The sequence below is a fragment of the Phaseolus vulgaris genome, chromosome 6, assembly GCF_051622355.1.
Source record: "Phaseolus vulgaris cultivar YP4 chromosome 6, ASM5162235v1, whole genome shotgun sequence".
Classification (NCBI taxonomy): domain Eukaryota; kingdom Viridiplantae; phylum Streptophyta; class Magnoliopsida; order Fabales; family Fabaceae; genus Phaseolus; species Phaseolus vulgaris.
In genome coordinates, this window is record NC_143503.1 from 36,280,102 (window position 1) to 36,301,585 (window position 21,484).

General features: G+C 31.1%; 1 protein-coding gene and 1 long non-coding RNA gene across 18 annotated transcripts; one reads left to right on the forward strand and one right to left on the reverse strand.

The window, feature by feature from the left end:
* The first annotated feature begins 1,033 nt into the window (after window positions 1-1,033).
* LOC137832736 (uncharacterized) lies at window positions 1,034-11,292 on the forward strand. 4 transcript variants are annotated; one of them, XR_016521527.1, is made up of 3 exons: window positions 1,034-1,212; window positions 1,284-1,352; window positions 11,074-11,292. It is a non-coding gene; the product is annotated as an uncharacterized LOC137832736 (long non-coding RNA). The 4 variants fall into 4 exon arrangements; XR_011084604.2 differs by lacking the exon at window positions 11,074-11,292 and adding an exon at window positions 9,357-9,491; XR_011084605.2 differs by lacking the exon at window positions 11,074-11,292 and adding an exon at window positions 8,185-8,408.
* Window positions 7,911-21,010, reverse strand: LOC137832735 (MADS-box transcription factor 23). 14 transcript variants are annotated; one of them, XM_068641055.2, is made up of 9 exons: window positions 20,894-21,010; window positions 20,364-20,601; window positions 13,821-13,899; window positions 9,886-9,938; window positions 8,997-9,096; window positions 8,850-8,891; window positions 8,679-8,762; window positions 8,277-8,431; window positions 7,911-8,191 (listed from the first exon to the last, which is right to left on the reverse strand). In XM_068641055.2, exons 2-9 carry the CDS (start codon window positions 20,543-20,545, stop codon window positions 8,176-8,178), a joined length of 711 nt encoding a protein of 236 aa, XP_068497156.1. In that variant the 5' UTR covers window positions 20,546-20,601; window positions 20,894-21,010; the 3' UTR covers window positions 7,911-8,175. The 14 variants fall into 14 exon arrangements, with proteins under 14 accessions (XP_068497156.1, XP_068497155.1, XP_068497154.1 ...); XM_068641054.2 differs by having other exon boundaries at window positions 9,886-9,947; XM_068641053.2 differs by having other exon boundaries at window positions 8,997-9,099; window positions 9,886-9,947.
* Between the last annotated feature and the right edge of the window lie 474 nt (window positions 21,011-21,484).

The following is a 21,484-nucleotide window of genomic DNA, read 5'->3' on the forward strand; positions in this document are numbered from 1 at the left end:
AATAATTATCACTCTTTTCCTATTCTTTTTCTATTTTTATATAATGTAAAACTAATATAAAATAATCGACTCAAATATAGTTTAAATCCTTATGAATATTATTGGTCTGGGTTCACTCTCCATATTTTTTTTGTTACTTTTAATTTTTAAGCGTATAATCAAATTAAGTAATATATTTAAATTAAGTGCATGGAATTTTTATTTTAAAAATATTATGCATAATAAATTTTATATTATTTGTATTAAAAAATATCACTAAAATAAAATTATTATATATAATTTTATTTTCTGTTTAAATTTATTATTTTTGTATATAATGAATAATCAGTGACAAAATATGTTAATACACTATGAATTAAATATAAATTTAGTATATTTTAATTAATAATAATAACTCTTAAAAATATAAATATTAGTAATTAAAAAGTTACATATATATCTCTCAGGGAGCGCTATGAACCTCAGACAGGCGTGTCGGTGTCAGATATTTGTAAGGCACTTGTAAGGCACGTGTCCGTGAAGTGTCAAATTCAAAAAGTATTTGTTAGATTTGGACAATTTTAATACGGTTTTAATATAATTTTATAAAAGAAAAATACATTAATTTTTTTAAAATTCAATCTTACTGTATAAATTTTTATTATGATTATAAAAATAAGAAACAAATATTTTTGAATCAGTCATGAAAAATATCATTTTACTTTAAAAAATAATTTAAAACATACTTATGTACATAAATATTTATTATTAATTTATATAATTCATAATTATATAATATATAAATCTGTGTCCTCATATTCTATATTTTAAAAATTATACGTATCTTCCTGTCGTTGTGTTGTGAGTCTGCTGCGGTGAGGAGAGGAGGAGTAGATATTGAAATTTGCATTGATTTAAAATATATTTAAACCTTATTAAATTAAGAGTGAAGTGAGTAATAGCTGTGCAGATCACCATTACCTCTGCCGCAGAGGATTATACCTCTCCAATAATTAATTATTAATTTAATGCCTCTTAACGAAGATATTTTCTTCTCTCTCTACCACGTTGCCGTTGTAATAGTACCCATGCCCTTCTTCAAACCAGACTCATCTCGTGAGAAAGCTGATTAGTGATTCCTCTTTAATCTCTGAATCATTCACAATGAAAAACCATTCGTTCCTTCTCTTCGCCGATCGCGCTCGTGCTTCGCTTCTCGTCGCCAATCACACGGTTCTTTCTTTCTCCATTTCGTTTTCGCCGCCGTTTTTAACTCACCTTACGCTTTTGCTTATTGTGAACAGTTTTATGCTTAGTTCTGTGACCTAACGTGGAGAACGAGGAAGCTATAGAATACAAACGGATCTGCCAAGGTACGGTTCAAATTCATCTTCATACATACGTATGCATTTATTAGCCTTCTTTTAACGTATATATGATTGTGCGAGTGATTCATTGTTTTTGCCCCCATTTGTTTTGAAGTTTTGATGTATATTTTCATGTTTCTGGCTTTTTCTCTTCTTTTTGCGACTTGTGAGAGATCGATATGGATTCTGTGGTAATGAGAATCCGCTGATTCGTGGTTTTTTCCTCCCCCGCTCTATGCCAATTGCAAGTAGCAAATGGTGCAACATTGTGTTTGTGTTTGTTGCTTTACCTTTTTTAGCGTTAATTGTTTTTTAATTTATTTAGCTTACATATGTTAATGGTAATGTTTTGGATAAATAGATAATTAAGATAGCTTATCTATCGAGGTTGGTAATGGTTCCGTATCGCTTACCATTAATAATTTTTATATAATTACAATCATGAATCCTTGGGAATAACCATCAATTTTGTCATTTGAACAGTACTCTCTTTCATTCTTTAGTAAAGGTTTAGAAGTATCCTTGAATATTCTTTAGTAACAAACTCTTTTTAAAAAATAAATCATATTTATGATATTCATATCAAAATATTACTTGATAAGAAACTCATGTGTGTGAGATTTATAAGTAATATCTATAATATTGAATATTCGTTAAAATAGTTCCTTAGTAGTATTTTACTAATATTGAAGGACTATTTTTAATATTTAAAAAAACTATTCAGTATGATTTCTAGTAATTTATATGGAACGCATACATAATTCTGGAGGGAGAGAGGGTCATACTTTGGAGATGAAACTGATGACTGATTCCGATTTCGGAGATAGCTTTTATTGTGGCAAAACCTATAAAGTATACATGTGAGGGCGTACACATTGATCATTCAAACTAAATGAGTGTTCAGTGTAAGTTACTTTGAGGAGTGAGAGAGCTTTCGAAAAATAAGGAAATATTATTACTGGTAAAGAAAGTTGATCCTAGAATGTCTAGAAGAACTTAGTTTACCTTTATGTAAAGGGCGATATAATTTTTAGGGATGATTTCAATATTTAATTATACTTGTTTCGAACTCAATTTGCATTGCTAAATTTGAGATATTGTTTGTTTTTAGTTTTGTATAGATCTTTTATGGTTTTGTCTTAAAAGTGTCTCAATTTATTAATGAATTAAAGAAGATGTTTATAAACTGTTATTTCTTTCAAAAGACCTTTTCTAATATATGGAACAATATATAATCAATTATTTTATAGTTGATTATGCTATTATGTTTTATTTTTAGATGGGTAATGTAGAGAATAGTTTGGAAGGATTTATTTTTATTTGATTGTCTTAAAGCAAACAAAAATTTTATTACATTTTTTTTATAGAAGTAGCATGAAGATATCTCTTATAACTATTTTTGTATTTAAATTTTTTAGTTATTGAGAATAAAGTGAGGAAACAAATATTAGCTGAAAAATAACTTGCTAACTTTTAATCATAATTTTAAAGATTGTTTATTATAATTTTTATTTTTAATATTTTAACCTTGGATTATACTCTAAATAATCAAACATATTTAAAAGTAACATTAGTAATTTTTTTTTTCATTCTGAATGTAAGATTGGGATTTGGATATTCTTATATTAAGCAATGTTTATATAATATAATTATTGGTTGCGAAAATTAATCATGTTGGATCTCTATTTAATAAATAATGTATCTTTTTTCTTCAATACGATATCATGTTACCTGATAAAACATGAAAGGATCCAAAATCATAATCTTGAAAATAAACACATCCTAAAGGATTTCTCATTTTAGAGGAGCCTAATTATACAATTTGATCATATTTGGATTTTGGAGTGACGCGTTGGATTGAATTATATTTTTGGATTATAATTATATAGCCTCTTTTAATATAAAAATATCTGTTTATAATCTTATTCTCTCGTATTAATTATGTTCTTGAAAATTATATTATAATTAGCATTTTAATCCTTGTAAATTTATCAAATAGTAACTATAACCGCATTATTATATTATTTTATTCTATATAATTAGTTTCTATATTATTTTAAAATGCGAAAGACAGTTAAATTAATTTAAATTCGAGGATAATTGTATAATTACAAGAATAATATTTTAAAAAAACGGGACTTGTTCGGACTTAAAATATAATAAATATAATTGGCAATTTTATATAAAAATGACTTCATTTTTTTCCTACAACAATTTTATTGTTTTCAATAATCCAAATGAAACATCTTAAACGCACTTTTAACATAGCATGTCCTAAATAAAATTTGTTTCATATAATTGATTATAACAATGACAATTATTTCAATAAATTATTTCTTTAAATATTATAAACAATCCAATCAAAATACATTATTTATATGTGAACAAAAATGAACTCATTGAAAGAAAATACATTGTGTTATAGTTTTATAAGCTTAATGATAGGATGAGACTTAGTTAGTTTTACTGTTAGATGTCGTTATTTACATTGTGATTGCTATCTACCTTTTGTTTTTGTAATAATACAATTATTTGGCCTTGAAAAAAGAGAGCAAAAGCGTCTAATATTCATAGTTTCCAGCTATAACTAGTGCGGTATCAAATGACAATTACTCCTATAGCTTTTAGCTAGTGTGAGCCCAAAATGTACTTATGCCCTTTGTATTCTTTCAATTATCTATGCATTTCACCGATTCAATGCAAATTCCCTCATTCCCTATCATACTAAAATTTGGTAGTTTTCATTTCCTGAATAGGGTTGAGTCTTGGATTTGACGATAAACTTAAAGTGTTTGGTACAAATGTTTTCTAATAATAATTATTGTTATTAATATTATTGCGTGAACACTATAAACACAACATTCAAATTTAAACTGTATGGGTGTCAAAATGATTGTAGAGTACGTGTTCCGAACTTTCGTTGATATACATCATTAAGGTCAATCATTACATTTGATATACATCATTATGGTTTTGCTCATGAAAGGTGTCTCAGAAGATTAAGGAAGGAATGTGTACTTAAATTGTTTTGACTTCAACTCCTAAGAGATGTGAGACTATTAAATGTATTTAAACAAACTTCCCAGTCGATGTCTACAGGGAATGCGGGTTCGTCTTTAGAACCGCTTTTCCATTGTCCCTAAGTTTAGAGCTAAGAGAACGAGAGTTCGTCCTTGAAACCACTTTTTCATTCTCACAGATGTGTCAATATTTTGACCTCAAGTTGATTGAGATAGCATTGCGAGAGTCAATCACCACATTCAAGGTATTGTCTACTTTGAAGTTTAGAGCTTAAGAGCCATGTCAGTTTTGTCCTTAAAAACCGTCTTAGAGGGTTAAGGGAGGAAACTGTATTTAGATTGCCTTAAATCTAAGGGGAACATGGGTTTATCTTTACAAGCATTTTTCCATTTCTCCTCATTTGGTGCCCATTGTGAAGCCTGTGTAAAACTATTCCCCGATCACAAGTCTTGTGGTCTGTACTAGAAGCAGAACTATTGCATCATCGTCGTCAAACCTTGACATGAACCCATTGATTGTCAGAGCCCTAAAATCAAATGTGGAGACTCTTCTTCCAAAAAATGAGAATTTCCAAAATGCAATAGCTAGCATGCATGCCAAATTTGACAAGGATTTGGAGCTTATTCATAACTAACATTAGCGCAAGTTGAACCAGCATCGGGTTGAGTTGCAAGCTATCCATGAGCAATTCGCAATACTCAACCAGGACCAGAATGCATACTGGTTGAAGAAGAACTTGCAATTCAGAACTCAACGCACCGAGCAGGTTGCTGAATCTCATCCAATCCTATCAGAAAAGCAACCTACTGAGGATGGAAGACAACTAGTTCACTTTGTCCGAGACGTGAATTCAACAATTTTAGACTGACATCCAATCCCGAGCTTCGGATCTATCCAATGATGGACAGGTGTGTGATGGACAACAATCTTTTAAGGTTGTTCTAATGCCTCCATTAAATGAGGTGATGAAGGCTCAACTTCCCGAAAAGTGGAAGTGGCATTCCATTGAAAAGTATGATGGATTGTTGGACCCAAAGACACACATCAAGGCATACCTGACCAAGGCGGACACCTTCTATGAGAACTTCGAAGTACATTGCAGACTTTTCCCATCTACTTTCAAGGGACTAGCCCTGGAATGGTACTATTCCTTCCCCAAAAATTCTATAGATTCATTCGATGCTTTTTGTGCAAGATTATCAGCTCGGTGTAACCTCGACGTCCCTGCATAATATACAATATCCCAATTGATAAAATTTGCACGACAAAATTTTTAAGAACAATGAAAAACAAATATATAAAGTAATAAAACAATTTTATAAAAATCTTCATCCTTAAATTCTTAGATAAATGTTATCCCTATTTGCTTGTTTTTTGCAGATGAAACAGTTTTAATTGAGGAATCAAGGAAATCAGTTAACATCAAACTTGAACTTTGAGACAACTAGGGAAACAAAGTTTTTTTTTCTTAAGCAGGGATAAGACAATATGCATTGGAATTTTTTGCAAGAGACGAGGAATATGTCTTGGAATTAAAGATAGGAACAAATGTCATACTACACGTTTCTAAGTTCTAATATCTACGATTAATAATACAAAATGATAGAGAAACTAAGGGGGATGTCACCCATAGGGTTCAAGTGGGATGACTAAAATGGAGAATGATATCGAGTTATTTGTGATTGCAAATTACATACTAAACTGGAAGGCAAGTTTTATTGTACTGCTATAGGTTCCGCTTACTATATATTATATAATAATGAAGGGACTTTAAGGGGACAACATGAGAGAAAATTGAGAGTATTAGAAAGGAGAAAAAGGACAGGATGTTTGACCTATCATGAATGTCACTAAGTACATTGGTTACTCAACTATAATAACCAACTAATGATAAGATGGATGTCTGGCTTATCTTAAATTTATTTGCTTTTCCTATAGAGAAATAAACTTTAGTGGTCATTGAAATGTCTAGTATTGGCTAACTTTGTCTCACAAGTAGTCAAATAATATAATGACTTTATTGAAGTACCTAATGGTGGTTAGTGTTAATCATATTGATAATTATATACAATCATGTTCATTTACTATTGGGCACTTTTGAAATAATAGACTATATTTATACACATTAATGACCATGTTCTCTGGGTGGCCGCTGGATGGGAAAACCCAGCTATACATTAATAAGTACTCGAAAGTTAATCCCTTAATATAGTTATGAACAATCTGTGCATTTGCATCAACTGTCAATGTTAGTGTCAATCTGTCAACTGTCACATGGCTGACACAAATCAATAGTTTATTTCTGTTATCTTGTATGAGATGTCAAGTTAGGTCACAAAAGTAATTTTAAATAAAAAAATTATGACTTTGAGGATTGCGATTTGACAATCTTGTTTGGTGACGCAGATTGGTTTTTAAAAGGATGGGTTTTACTCATGTTATAAGCTTCCTTTTGTTAAGTCTTTTATTTGTCCTTAATGTCTGCTCCTGCTTTTACTGGCCTTAACTTGTTCTAATCCATGGCTAATTCTTTATAATATGTACCTGAATTTTAATATCTCTTCAGATTGTTCTATTGCATGATTGAAGCATCTGCAAGAAAAAGCTTCCTTTATTGTTATTCTTGTCAATTTGATACTGATTTTATGTGTGAATAATTCACAAAAATTGTTAGTGCTGTAGCATGCCTTGCCATTGCTCTTTTCACTTGCATTATGCACTATGATTATTTTTACCTTTGATATTGCATGATTGAAGCATCTGCAAGAAAAAGCTCCCTTTATTGTTATTCTTGGCAATTTGATACTGATTTTATGTGCGAATAATTCACAAAAATTGTAAGTGCTGTAGCATGCCCTGCCATTGCTCTTTTCAGTTGCATTATGCACTATGATTATTTTTACCTTTGATATGATATGATATTCTATTCTATATAGTAACCCTTCTGAGTCCAGAAGATTAATGTCTTCAATTCCCGGTCTATATTGTTTGCTCTAGTGGCACTTGACTGGGATGAAAGGGAGATACAGTCTAGTCCCACTTGACATGTGGATATGTGACTAACATTATATGCAGAATCTTATGATATTGCAAGTACAAAGATGTGAATTTGTTAGATTGTGAAAATTAGAATAATGTGCTATCAGCCATAAGGAAAGTCTAGTAGTATGAATCAGCAATGATGATTTAACTATTTAAATATAAATTTAGGTGTGTTTGTCTGAAGATGAATATTTTTCCTATTATCGGTTGATAAGTTTCTGTTTCTGCTTCATGTGTAAGCTATGCATGAAGCAGGCCCATGTTATTGCAGAATATATTGGTTTGTATGATTTGGGGATATTGATTTCCTCCTCTTCATTGTGAACAATACTTCTTTATAATTCATTTTGAAGAATCATCAGTCATGCTTATTTGTCACTTACTTTCTGACCTACATAGTTTCCAATGTGTTTTGGATGACTTATTGAATGTATAGGCGCAGGTGGTTGTGTTCTAAATTTGATTTAATTGATCTCGAAATATGTATTTAGAATTTATAGAAAACAACACCAGGCTCAATTGTTGATATTTTTATTGCTTAAACTTTACAAGGGCAATCATTATGTCTAATCATTAACAGCAATCATAAGCTTCTTGATAGATAATCTCGTACCATACATGCATTGTAGTGTTGGATGGAACGAATATGGTTGAGGAACTACAAGACTGAACTCATAGAAAGTTTGATCATTCTAAGCAGAAGTTGTAACATAGTTGCTTCTTGTCACAAAATGACAACCCTCCCCGATTACTGAACAGTTTTTTGCTAATGCAGCTGCAGTCTGGTACAGAAATTAAGTTTTTAGGGTCTTGTGAAATTAAAAGGAAAAATTATTGACTCGATTTATTATCAGTTTGAGGGAATACCCGAGTTTCATTACTTTGGCTGATGATTCACTGTATTGAGTCTGTGGCTGACTTAGCTGGAGACCGATAGGTGCATGTAAATCATATCCATTTCTGACCATGAAAGAAGGATTGGATGCCGCATTTTCTTCACCTGTGCTCCTGCTTCCATAAACCTAACATCCAAAATCTTCTGTTTAGGTTTATCTAAAGGAAACTTTAAGCCTTTAGCTTCTAGATAAATAGAATTAAGCTCAATGAATGAGTGAAATCTCTTTGACATGGCCTTATTCATATGAAGTGTCTGTGTATGTGCTGACTTATTCATTGTACAAGCCTCTGTTAGTCTTAGGCATGCACGTGCGTTTATGAAAAAATGAAATAATAGATTTTTTGAATTATATAATGTGTTGGATTATTTACCTTCTTCTGTAGCTCTGCATTTTCCTTCTGAATCTGGTCCATTTTTTGATAAAGTTCAACATTATCCTGATGAATGAGATTTCCCTGCAATGGCGTTAAAGACAATTGGTCAGAATTTTTTGGGAAAATCTTAGTCAATATCGGCAAGAATAAAACAAGACTTTTAAAAACCTTTTGGCGTAGTTCTTTAATCTCACTTGTTAAAATTTGATCCTGGAGGGACATAGATGATAATGTAACTTGTAAGTTATAAATTTTCCATAAAAGGATGAAATCTTATAGGGAAGAAGAGGTTTAATTTGAACTGAACAATCATACCTTTTTCATGCGAACACCCTTTAGACTCATCTCCAGTTGGTTTTCCAGATTTTGTAGTTCTTTGATACCCAAACCCGTGAGTTCTTCACCCATTAATTGCCTGCTATTGCCGAAAGAAAGAAAAAATGAAATGCTGTCTCAATTTTAAATTGGTTTATCTCTTGACAGAAAAAAATATCGTAAGTTTCTGAAATAAGTTTTTTTGCATTTCTGTCTTTTTGTTTAAGAAACTAAGCTGTCCATTACCCCTTTTAAAGATATCAGTAAAATTTCCAAGATAGCATCACGTGTTTAACTGATATAAAACTCTACAGAGTCTGTAGAACAAAATTGTTTGATTTACCATAAGTTTGTTTCCAGGAATGAGCTACTGAATCAACCTTTTGGGTCTTGTAACATCTTCACATTTCATACAGCTGAGGGGTGCCTCAAGCGTTTGACATGAACAGATTGACATACCAACAAATAACAAATATGTGAAGTACTTTTTAATATATTTTAAGTTCATTCTCTGGAAATGCTTCGAGAGAAAAAAGAAGTAAAGATGGATTCGTTTTTCTTTTTTGGATGTTGTAATATAAAATTTCCCCTTTTCCTTTTCCGGTTTTATGCCCTCAATATTTTTTTTCTTCCCAAAGGTGGCGATGTAGAATTTGGATGTGTAAAGTGAGAAAGTAGAGACATCTTCTGAGGAATTGAAAAAAGATGCATTGTAAATTTATCCCACTAATTCAAATCAATGGTTGATAGGTACCCATTACTTGGTCACTTAACATATCTCTTTACTGGAGTCAACTCCGATCAAATAACCTGTTCGATTCTATACCTTTGGCTTGCTCATATAGTGCATTAATGCTTCTAATGGGTGTTAGTTTATTTATATTTTTACCTGTGGCATTCTTGCAAGTACTGAAGCTGTTGCCTCAAGCTTGCTGCTTCTGTCTGCCAAAACTAGCAAGAAGAGAAACGCAGATATCAATTAAACAGTTATTACTTAAGGAACTAATTTTAAATCAAAGAATTGCAGGATAGACAATTGGAGGACTAACATAGTAACGTTAGAGTTGAAAACCAACTTAAGGATGCTTTTTAAGACTAAAAGTATTGCTAATATGGTCCTGTACAATATTATTTTGCTGCAAGTAGTTTTGTTTGTTCTAACCTTGTTTTTGATAATCTCTCAAGTTTATTGTTTCACTAATGGTAGACTTCAGTTAGGTGAATAAGTTACATTTTCCTTGAAAATGAGCTTGGTGAAGTTAGTTTATACCTATCAGTTATCTAACTTACGTCGATTTGTATTTTTCTTGGATCATTTATTAATTTCGTAAATTTTTTGCCCATTTCTCATATTGCCTATAATAATCGTTTAATGTCCTGTTTACATCTTCATTTTCTGCGGTTTGTCACTTATGTATTTTCCATCCTCAAACTGGCATTGTGTGCTGCTAGGCATGGATCCGTTGCATGCCTCCTCTAGAGTTCCTTTCCCAGATCATTCTTTTGTTATATGTGGCCTCAAGATTTATTTTTAAGATAGTTTTTCGTAGGGAGCAACTAGTGTCTTTTTAAGCATAGAAATTAGAGGGGAAGGGGACAGGATCCACTATATGTTATTTTGGCACATGAAGTTGTCATTACCGTGGCTTTAATCTTTTCTCAATTCTGCACTGCCTATCCCAACTCCCTTGAGCTAAGCCAAAATAATTGGACAGAATAGCTTTTAAAAGATCAGAAAGGGAAGATTTAATGTGGTGTATTACACTCTAGAGTGGAACTTGGATGCCTTGTGAGATGTAATGTGGGAATCTAACAGCTCCTGTTTGTATAGAAGAAGGTTATTAAATGGATATAATGTTCTTCAAGTTTCATGTCTAACCTCTTGATTTGATGCTGGAATCATTTTAATCAACGGACGAGTTCTCCTTAGTTTTCCTTACCCATTCTTAAATAGGAAAACCTCAGTGTGTATATGCTTCAGAATATTTTAGAAGAAATAATTGCATTTTACGAGATTCTCTTTAAAAATACCAATGTCCTTCACCCCTGTTTTGGTTTTTTCTCATTCAAAATCCAGGCACCATGTTGGTTATGATGCTGATTAAGAGGGTTTATGTAGGAAACATAAAAGAGAAGCAGACGACATATTAGAGTTATTTAAGAGGTTGCTGTTGTTAGAAGAGCGTTTCATTCCCTATGGTCAGAGTTAGTTAAGCTGAGAGAATAAATAAGGAAATTTAGAGAAGGAAAGAACAGCAGTTGAAATAGACCAAAACAGAGGGGAAGAACCTTAGATCTGTCAGACATCCAGAAATGCACTCTTTTTTGTGTACTTCAGTTCTTGGTTGTGTCCACATTGGGGCAGGTTGGTGAACTAGGGTTCGCCAGTAACGATTTATTCCTTTGTTCAGAATCTTGATCCAGATTTAGCACTTGGTATCAAAGCCCCATTATGGACTTATGGGTATTGCATACAAATAAAGGTTAGAAGCATTTTGGTTGGTATGAGAAATGGGAACAAGATTGGAATCGGTGGATAGATTTTTGGAGGAAGAATGCATATTGGGGCAAGAAAAGAAGGAGCGACAGATCCACTGCAAGGTGCAAGAGGTCCGACTCAAGGAAGTTGAGGAAATGATTGATGTGCTTGATGGAGAACAATCCAAATTGTAGAGAGCGAGCATCAAACTAGGAAGAATGTCACATCTCAGAATGAGGAGTCCCTAACAATTATTTAGGGAGTAATGGAGAAAACTTTAGATTCCCATTTCTTATTGTTGGGAGACGACGCATTCAGGTGGACCAGTAGGCTGGGAGTTGGAACGGTACTTTTGCATCAAAGAAGCAACAGAAGAGAAAGAGCTTCGGGTTGGTTTCAGTGGTGGGGTAATGACGACCCACATCCTTCTTAGGAGCAATTCAAGGTAACGGTGTAAAGAGATTCCAACCCTTCTTGATCAAAAATCCATTTTGAAATCCTTCTAGGTCTGCTACAAATAGAGTCGGTAGTAGATATGGTTGAAAATTTTGTTAGATATCCAGGAGCTTATTTTAGGAGAATTGAGCAACATTGTATGAGCATTTTCTTGAACTGAATAAAAGAGGAGGTGCAAACCGAGGTTGGACTTTATGATCCATGTTCTCTCAATTGGTAGAGAAGGCAGTGACGGTAGAGAAGAATCAAGCATTGGCAATAGAGGTTGACATGGAAAGTGATGTCGGACTCTAAAAAGTGGGGTGAAAGTGTGAGATCAGAGGTACTTTAGTTAATAGATTTTTCAAGCAATTGAGGATAACTGAAAAGGAGATTGGGAAGATTCCAGCAGTTGTTAGAGAAAAAGATGGGGGAAAATGTTGGATCAAGGAAGTGATTCGGATGTTAAGAGAAATATAGACCTAATTACGTTTGTAAGAACAAATACTAGATGATATTGTTTGAGGAAGAAGGCGAGGAGAATGTTAAGGATTCAGCTTATCAGGCAATGGAGGTCCAAGGGGTTCAACTTTCACCGCATAGCAGCATAGTGGGACTGGCTATAAGAGGATCCTTGAAAGTGTTGGAAATGTTTGGGAAGTCAGAAGGTAGGGATGATGGATTGTGGAGTTCACAATTTGGTATCCATCAAAGTAAGGATGATCTGTGCAACATAAAGTACCAAGGAGTTATGTCAAGAGTTGATGCTGCAACCGCAGAAAATGGAGATACAAAACTTTTTGCTTTTCAGATTGGAAGGAGTTGACTTTGTTCTCTTGGGGATTGGATTGGTTGGCAATTAGGTGATATAAAAGCTAATATTGATAATTTGACTATACCATTCACAGTTGGTGGGCAAGATACTGAATAGGGTGAACCATCTCAATCAAGGTCAACTATACCTTTAAAGCACTTTGAATAATTATTTTAGATTCCATTTTAAAACAATAGACATTAAGTGAACTTGTATAAGAGAAATATATGGAACTTCCAAATACTTCAATTATAAACATGTATGTCAGAACAAGAAAGTTTATCAAAAAGGAAATTTAGATTTCATTTTAAAGCAATAAATGAAGTTATCCAAGCTCCCTAAGACTTACAGTAAACTATGTGAAATTTCTCAACATAGTAGTACCCTTAAAATAGTAGTAGACATGGTCATTCAATCCATTTGAAGGGGAGCAACTACTTTAAGCATTAGTTAGACCTTACTAGTATCCTAATCATCAAAGACGGACTATAAATTGGTGAAATAGACGTTGATGAGTGGAATTATTGGACCCAACATAAGCTCTTACTCTGTTTTTATAACATTAGTCAGGGAAGAATGATGGACAGATTGTAATTTAGCATGTTCATTTTGTGAGGTTAAGTTCACTTTATAGTTTTCTGAAACTTATCATTAAACCTATTATAATAAGGATAGGGTATTAGATTAAGAGTTTGGTAATTATGTAAACCCTAAAGTAAAGGCAAGATTTATGGATGGTGTAAGTTAGTTTGATTACTAATGTAGTTAAATTTATTTTTTAATTCTTATACTTAGAAGACATTTATTTTATTCATTACTGAGAATATTTAAATTTTTGAAGATTCTCTATATGCTATATATACTGGCTATGAAATACAGTTTATATCAGACTTAACAATTAGTAGTTAGCCACATCAATGCATAAATGGGTTGACTTGTGCATCGGCCTCAAAACTGTGGTTGTACTTTTGGTATGTATCATTTGAAAGATACTGAACAAAAATATCTTTTGCGAATTAATGAATTCAAGAAAATGTAATGTAATGCTCCAACGCTGGAAACAAAGTGGAAGGAAGGATGGTGTAGAAACAGTTACCTTCTCTTCTGAAACCGGATTCATGAGGTGATGATGTTCCTCTTTTAGCTTGTTGTAGCGCTCAAAAACAGATTTCATGCTGCCAGACATTACAACAGTATCTGAGTATTTTGTTTTCAAGTAAAAGATTCAGTTCAGCACGTTACAAAATCTAGTTATTGTAAGAAGTATCTATATTATAATTTTGGAGACAAACTAAACATAGCTTTTAAACTTATGATTTTAGTTTAGTCATTCAACGAAATATTGGATTTTTTTGAAAGAGTAAAGGATGACATCTATCTATATAATGCTTAGCTTTGAAATTGTGGCTTTAATGTATTATCGTAGAAGCATGTCATTTCAATGTTATTTTCATGTTGGAGTGGATAAATTGTGAAATTATTGAAGACTATAAGGCTGTGAAAGTTTTCTATTTGAAGAATTCAACTGTTAGGCAAAGAATGAGCCTAAAAGAATTGTCTTATCTAGTAGAAAATTATGTTCAAATTTATGATTTTTTTTTCTATTTGTAGGTAAATTTTGTAAATATATTATCAAAATAAGTCAAATTTTAAAAATTTATATATTTTAGTAGGTCGTGTTTTGAAATAAGATTTTATCAAAGAAAATATTATTTTAAAATCAATTTCCAATAAAAGGTACAGTTTTAATTTTTTACAAGAAACAATAGTTATTTTTGAAAACACCACTTCAGTGTTATTTTAAAAACTAAACTATAAACAAGATCGTTTTTAAAATAAAACTTATTTATATCCTTTCATTGTTAAAAAATTGCCTATTTATTAAATTATCCCTAACGGTTAAAAAAAGCTACAGTCTAGCAAAGGTTCAAGAGATTTCTAATTATTCCTGGCCTTTATTTCGTTTTAATTCGTTTCTTTTAGAAAAAAAATAAAACAGAATTATTGCTTTTGAAGTATTTCGTTTTGTTTAGATTTTCTTTTACATGTAATTTAGTTTTAATGTACTGATATTGGGGTTGGACCTTAATATTTAAGCTATGTATTGATAGTTGTATTATTAACAATTGTTGAACACCTGTACTATACTTTTGGATTTTAATTATCTGAAATAACTAATATATTACACTCTTACAAGTAATTATTGGGAAATTTAAATATAATGAGCATTGGTGTTTCATGATTGTTTCAATCACCTTAGGTAAAAATATATATTGTTGGAATAATGATGAGTAGCTAATTTTCAATTGTTAAGATAGGGTAAAATAATTTTGTTTATCTGAGCTTTTACTTACCTATATCATTATTTTTTGTTTTTAATATTTATATTACCTTTTGTTTTTTTAATTAAGATTTAATTTATGTTAACAAATGCTTTTAAACTTCAAACATCTTAATGACATTTGATTGAAACTAATAATGTAAATAAGTCATTTCTAGTTAGATCTCTTTAAATGTTTTATTTATAAAGATTATTTGACTGAGGTTGTTGAGGAATTAAAATTACAACTAAGAGATTTAGGTCCAATTCTCTAATAAATTAAGATTTAAATAATTAAGTGTGTTAATGATATAATTTGTGAATCCAACTATATATATATATATATATATATATATATATATATATATATATATATATACTCTTTGTGATTTTAAAAATATAAATGAAAAATAAAAAGTGATAAAGAAAGTTAAATTACTAAATAATATGTAATTTGTATGCTAAGATAAGAGTGATATGAGAAGTATAGTTACTAGATGTAAGGTAGGAAAGACCAGAAAGACTAAAAATATAAGATTATTGCAAGGAAAATAATAGTTCACAGTGATAATTATAAAGGTAAAATAAGAAAAATAAAATATGTATAATAAAACATCATATATATATATATATATATATAATGTTTAAAATACTGTATATAAGAAATAATTCCATAAGAAACTGTGTACGACTCGGTCCAGTTTTAAAAAGATATATAGGATAAATATATCTAAAATTATACATACATACCTTCAAAGAGAGGGCCTTTAAAATAACCAAACTTTTATTGTAGACAAAATTATTTTATTAATGAAGAAAAAACCATTAATTTAAGCACGAGATATAACTATTATGTAAGTAAAATATATAATAAAAAAATAATATAATGTCATCTAAACAAGTTATGGGTGTATGTGTATATGCGTGTTAAAATGAAACTAACTTTTTTGTTTAGTATTTTGGATAAAATAATATATAAAAAAATATGTAATATGATTAATAAACATATTATCATTCGCTAATCCAAATATTCTTGAAATCAATAAACATGCATATATTTTTTTATTTTATTCCAAAATCTACATATCATATGATATAAAAAGTAATTCCAAAATACTAAATCATATATATATTTTCAAATTAACCTTTTTAAGTACGTTATCCCATATCCTTTCCTTTGTAATATTTCCTTTGTAATATCTAACATTCCACTTTAAATGAATATTCATCAAGAATTCACGTTCTCTTCAAAGTTGTTTGATTTTTTTAAAATTTTGAGTATATATAATTTTTTGGAAAATACTAAGAGATCCTAGATAGTCTAATTAGACAGTATTATTAGACAATCTTACTAGACAATCTTATAACCATTTATGAAGTTTTGATGATAACGAATAATTTAAGTATTTTATCTATTTGAATTTGTGTTTAATTTATGTGAACACTCTAACATGTGTAAGATCCATGAAATCATTAAATAGTTATGCAATTTTCGCATTAGGCGATCTATCAGACCATGTGATCTTATAATTTGAAATTTTTTAACAGAATAAGCCACAATGATCAAATAATTTTTTTAGATAAATACAAGTTTTGAAAATGATTTCATGAAACAACTATATTATCTATGTACAAAAATGATTTTATACAAATGATTAAATAGTTATACTAATATAGAAACAAATGTATTAACACCTTATGTTCAATTATGATATCTGCAAGTAATGTTTGAATTATTTCCATGAGCAAAGTCGAGACATAAGCCCTTTCAAAATGCTAGCAAATATTTCTTTATCAAGCGTTTAAGCCAGTAAGGATGAAGATTTCCTTTAATGGCTAGCATATATTAAGTGTAAGTTGATTCAAAGTTACAATGATAATCTTCTAGACTTCATACAAAGAGTCAAAGATAAAGATGAAGAACACACAACTACTATACAATTCTTTCTACCTTCCAGTGATCTTGAAGTATTCTATGTAGTATGAGCATTTGTCTTTGTAATTGTTCACATTGTGAAGTTTATCCATTGAGTTTTATTTATGCTCTCTAAGAATGTTTCTTTCTTTTGAGAGTTCTTAATCTTAAGAAAACAAAATCAAGGTTGGTTTGTGTACTCGTGTAACTAGAAGTGATTTTATTTTTGAATTGTAATTTTTTTTATTGTTAGTGGAACCTCGTAAGTGATTTGCTAAAGGAAGACATAGATCTAGTCTCTGAACCAGTGTAAAAATATGTTGTTTTACTTGTTTGTTAGACTGTTTACTATAATTTTTTTCGCAAAAAAATCCAAAATTGTATTAACCCCTCTTTTCTAGAGCTAGTTGTTCCAACAAATACCTTTATAAAAATCCTCATAAGAATAAAAGGTAATCATTCCTTTATGTTTTGTAAGGACCAAATGAGTTGTTTAATCTTCTAATTAGAGAGTTAGAACAAAATCACTTTTGTCTCTTAAAAATCTTACATAAAGAAAAATGATGCCATCTAATCCCACAGACTTTTAGGTAATTAACACAATCTCACACTCTTGATTTTATCCTACTCTGACTTTGTTGACTTTGTTGGAATCAACTCTTGTTATTCCCTTTACTAAAAGAAAGAATTGAAAATGTAGAAGATGTGGCCTATCCAACTTACAATCCAAAAAAATGTTGATGGAAATTATCTTTTATTTTTGTTTTAAAGGTTTTAATCCTCCACATATATTTCATCAACTTCTAAACAAATATTCTTTTTTCTTCTCCTTTTAAAAATACTAGAGTTGGTTGGTTAAATGTTATGACATCTTTCATTTGAGATCTTAGCCTTAAAAGGTTAGAAAACAAAACCTATTTCAATACTTTCTTTTGTTCCCTCCTCACTGTCAACTTTGATACGTGATTCTTTGTCTTGTGAAGACTATGTAGTTGTTTCATTTTCTAACTATTGAACCTTCTTGTGATTATTAGAATAATGGAAATTGAGTTTATTGTCTTGAAGATTGACTCTCCTCGATAAAAAAAATTATTGGAATTTGAATGTTATTGGTCTAAAATGATTGCAACTAAAAATAAAGTATATGTGTTTTTTTAACATAAACTTAAGAAATTAAAGATAATTTTTTATCAGAAAAATAAATAAATAAATAAGAAAAATGAGTATGTAACATAATAAAACGCATGGCATCAAGTTTAAAACAACAAGAAATTAGGAACATATGTTAAAGAAATTGGAGATAAATTGAATTAGAGAAAATGCATATCAACTGCATAAAAGGAAATTAGGAAGTGACAAGATTAGATCAGTAGAGAACTGATAGGATTATAATACCTGATTTTTTTCTTAACCAATTATTTGTGTTTATTTCTCTCGGGCTTTAATTAAAATAATAAACTAACACCATTAACAATTATTTATTCTTTTCTTGATGAAGAGCAATTAATTGGTACCTAGTGTATGATATTAAACCACAATCTTCATCAAAATGATACTTTATTTTACCCTTTATTGTTGATATCATATTATAAGAAGGTTATTGGAAGAAGGATCAGGTAATGATAATTTATCAACTTTGAAAATTTATACCACTATATCTTACAACTACTTTTACTACTTTTTTTTATTCAATAATTAATTTAGTTTATATTTTAATTAAATAACTTTAGTTTAATATTTCATCGATATTTAGAGTTCTTAAAGGGTTATGGAAAGTGGGTTGTCAAGATATTTTTTTCTTACCCAAAGAATATTGAAAGTATCCCCAAGTATTGTTAATTTTCAATAATGAATTTCTTCTTTTTCTCATCACAAACAAACCAGAAAAGTTGAATGGTGTTATTATCATTTGAGACCATAGTGTTAGAGTTCAAGGCAACTAAACCTATTCCAAAGCTCTCACTATTTTTATTTCTTCACAATGAGTAAGACAGTCATCACCATTGTTGTGAACATACCAATCAACTACACCACAAAATGTCAAAATGGTTTGTAACCCATGAAACTTCCTGATCAATAGGTTCAGGCTACATACATGAAAAGAAATTATCTCCTTAATCTTCTCCAACCATCTTTCCTAAAAGAGAGAGTGGGAACTTAAAGGTTCAAGCCCTGTCTTCTTCCAGAACAACTGCAACCATGTCCTACGAGATACCATTTGGACTATAATGTTTTACCAATAGAGCTACTGTGGTAGTTAACCATCAACCACACCTTGTTGAAGCTAGCCTTTCAATTCACAAAAACTTAACTGGTTTGAGGAAGGTTAGCAACATGCATTTAGTTAAACTTGGCATGATCATTTTCACACCTCTACCTCTACTTGAGCTTCATGCATTTATCTGCTCTTGGATGGCCCATTTTGCTAACTACCTTTGCATGAGCTTCATCCATGCATCTTCTATATGAGAGATACAACAGGAAGACGTAGCCTAATGATTTAAAGAACTTTATCACAACATGTCATTCGCGTTATGTAATTGATTGCCACATTTTTTTATTGTTTCCTCACTCCTATGTTCCTTCGTAGTTTTTATTTATACATCGCATGAGGAACAATCATCGCATGCATACACTTCTTTCACCAGTTTATCATAAAACCAATTTAAGACTGCATTTTATATATATAGATTCAATGAACTCATAAAAAACCTCAAAGCTAATGATATATGCATTACCGTATATCCACGAGTTCATGAATGTAAGTTATAGATTCCCAAATGGTACCTTATGTTCTATCTTATTCAAAACCTAGTGAGTTCTTAATTAGATTAACAGAAGAAAATTGGAAGGTTACGTTTGTATTCTTTTCATAACTTTACTAGGAACATTGACTGCACTGCATTGTACTTTGGAAGCATTTAACAACTCAAAAGATTGAGAATAAGAGATAACTTTTCAAAAGTTATTCAACAGTTTCTGGTTTTGTTTCCTCAAGAAAGAGTAATTAATGCAGATGAGGATAATAGGAGTGATGAACATTAACACCGTACCATGCAGAAGCGCATGCATAGAAGTTGTGATTATTATATCAACCAAAGCAACACCATATGAGAGAGCAAGTTCTAGCAGGGCAAGCATTAAAGAATTAAGCTCACAGATATATATATTTATTCCATTCCTAAATGCAAGTGGGAGATATATATAATGCTTCGTACAGCACAACATCACAACAACCACCAACGTGTACCTCTGTAAATTTTTAATAATTTTATATATTCACTTTATAGAACAGATTTTATATTAGCAAAGTGTTAAAAAATGACACAATAATGTTGCACCCAGAATTATAGATCGAAAGGGCCAAGATATTTTGTTCAAATAAATTGATCTTAATCAATTACCTTGTGCTTGCATAGTCATAAAGCTTCCCAGTGCTGGAGAACACCATCAATCCAACTTCAGCATCACAGAGAATTGATAATTCTCTAGCTTTCTTCAGCAATCCATTTCTTCTCTTTGAGAAAGTCACTTGACGGCTAGTGGAGTTGTCGATCCTTCGAATCGCAATCTTCCCTCTACCCATATCAGAAAAAATATATATATCTATATTAGGGTTCCTCCACAGATACCACCTTCAACCTGATACATCAATGAACAACAATTAAATGAGTTGGATCAACTCTGAAGTGATTCATTTGTATATATTGTTTATTGTTGGTAAAAAAATTCTACTGAGATCGTCAAGAACAAGAGTTATTGAACACTAATACCCTTCATCAGACTAAATATTTACAAAATGAGAAGAAATTGGCTTGAAAAGGAAGCATGAAATTGAAAACATAAAGGAACAGTTTTTTGTTTTTTTTTGCGAAAAATAAAACCCCCCAATAATAAAGAGTGAAAAGTCAAAGAAGGAACGAAAGTAACTTACTTGAAAATTATGGGAGTGGGTTTGTAATGAGAGAGAAGAAGAAGAAGAAGGACAAGTTTTCCGTAGATGAATGTTCCTAATCCTAGGAGAGTTACATGATGCAATACTATTATATGCTTTATAAGGAAAGCCAGAGTGGTTTTATTTGGACAAAGGTCCCAACCACTATCCCTTTCTGGTTTTTCTTCTTAAAAGCGGTTTTTCTGACCACTTTAGTGGTTTTCGTGTGAGGCATACGAGGTTTACCGGCTGGAGTACACAACGCACACCTACTCGCGCGCTGCGTTATCAGTTGACATGTGTGGGAGGATCCGCGAGGGTAATTAGATAGCAACGGGCACGTGTCGGAAGGAGAGGGCGAGTGGGATAGACGCAAGAGAGGTGCGAGTGGGGCAAAGTTAAACCTAGTACTATTTTAGAGTCCAGGAATCGTGGGGACCCTGTAATGTGCAAAAGCGTGACGTATGGGGAAGCGACACGTGGCTTTCCAAAACCGAGGGCGCTTACTTTTCCTACTTTTAGGTTTGGCGAAAAGCGTGAAAATGGCTCTTCACTCTGTCTGCTTTCCATTATTGACAATTGTATCCGTTG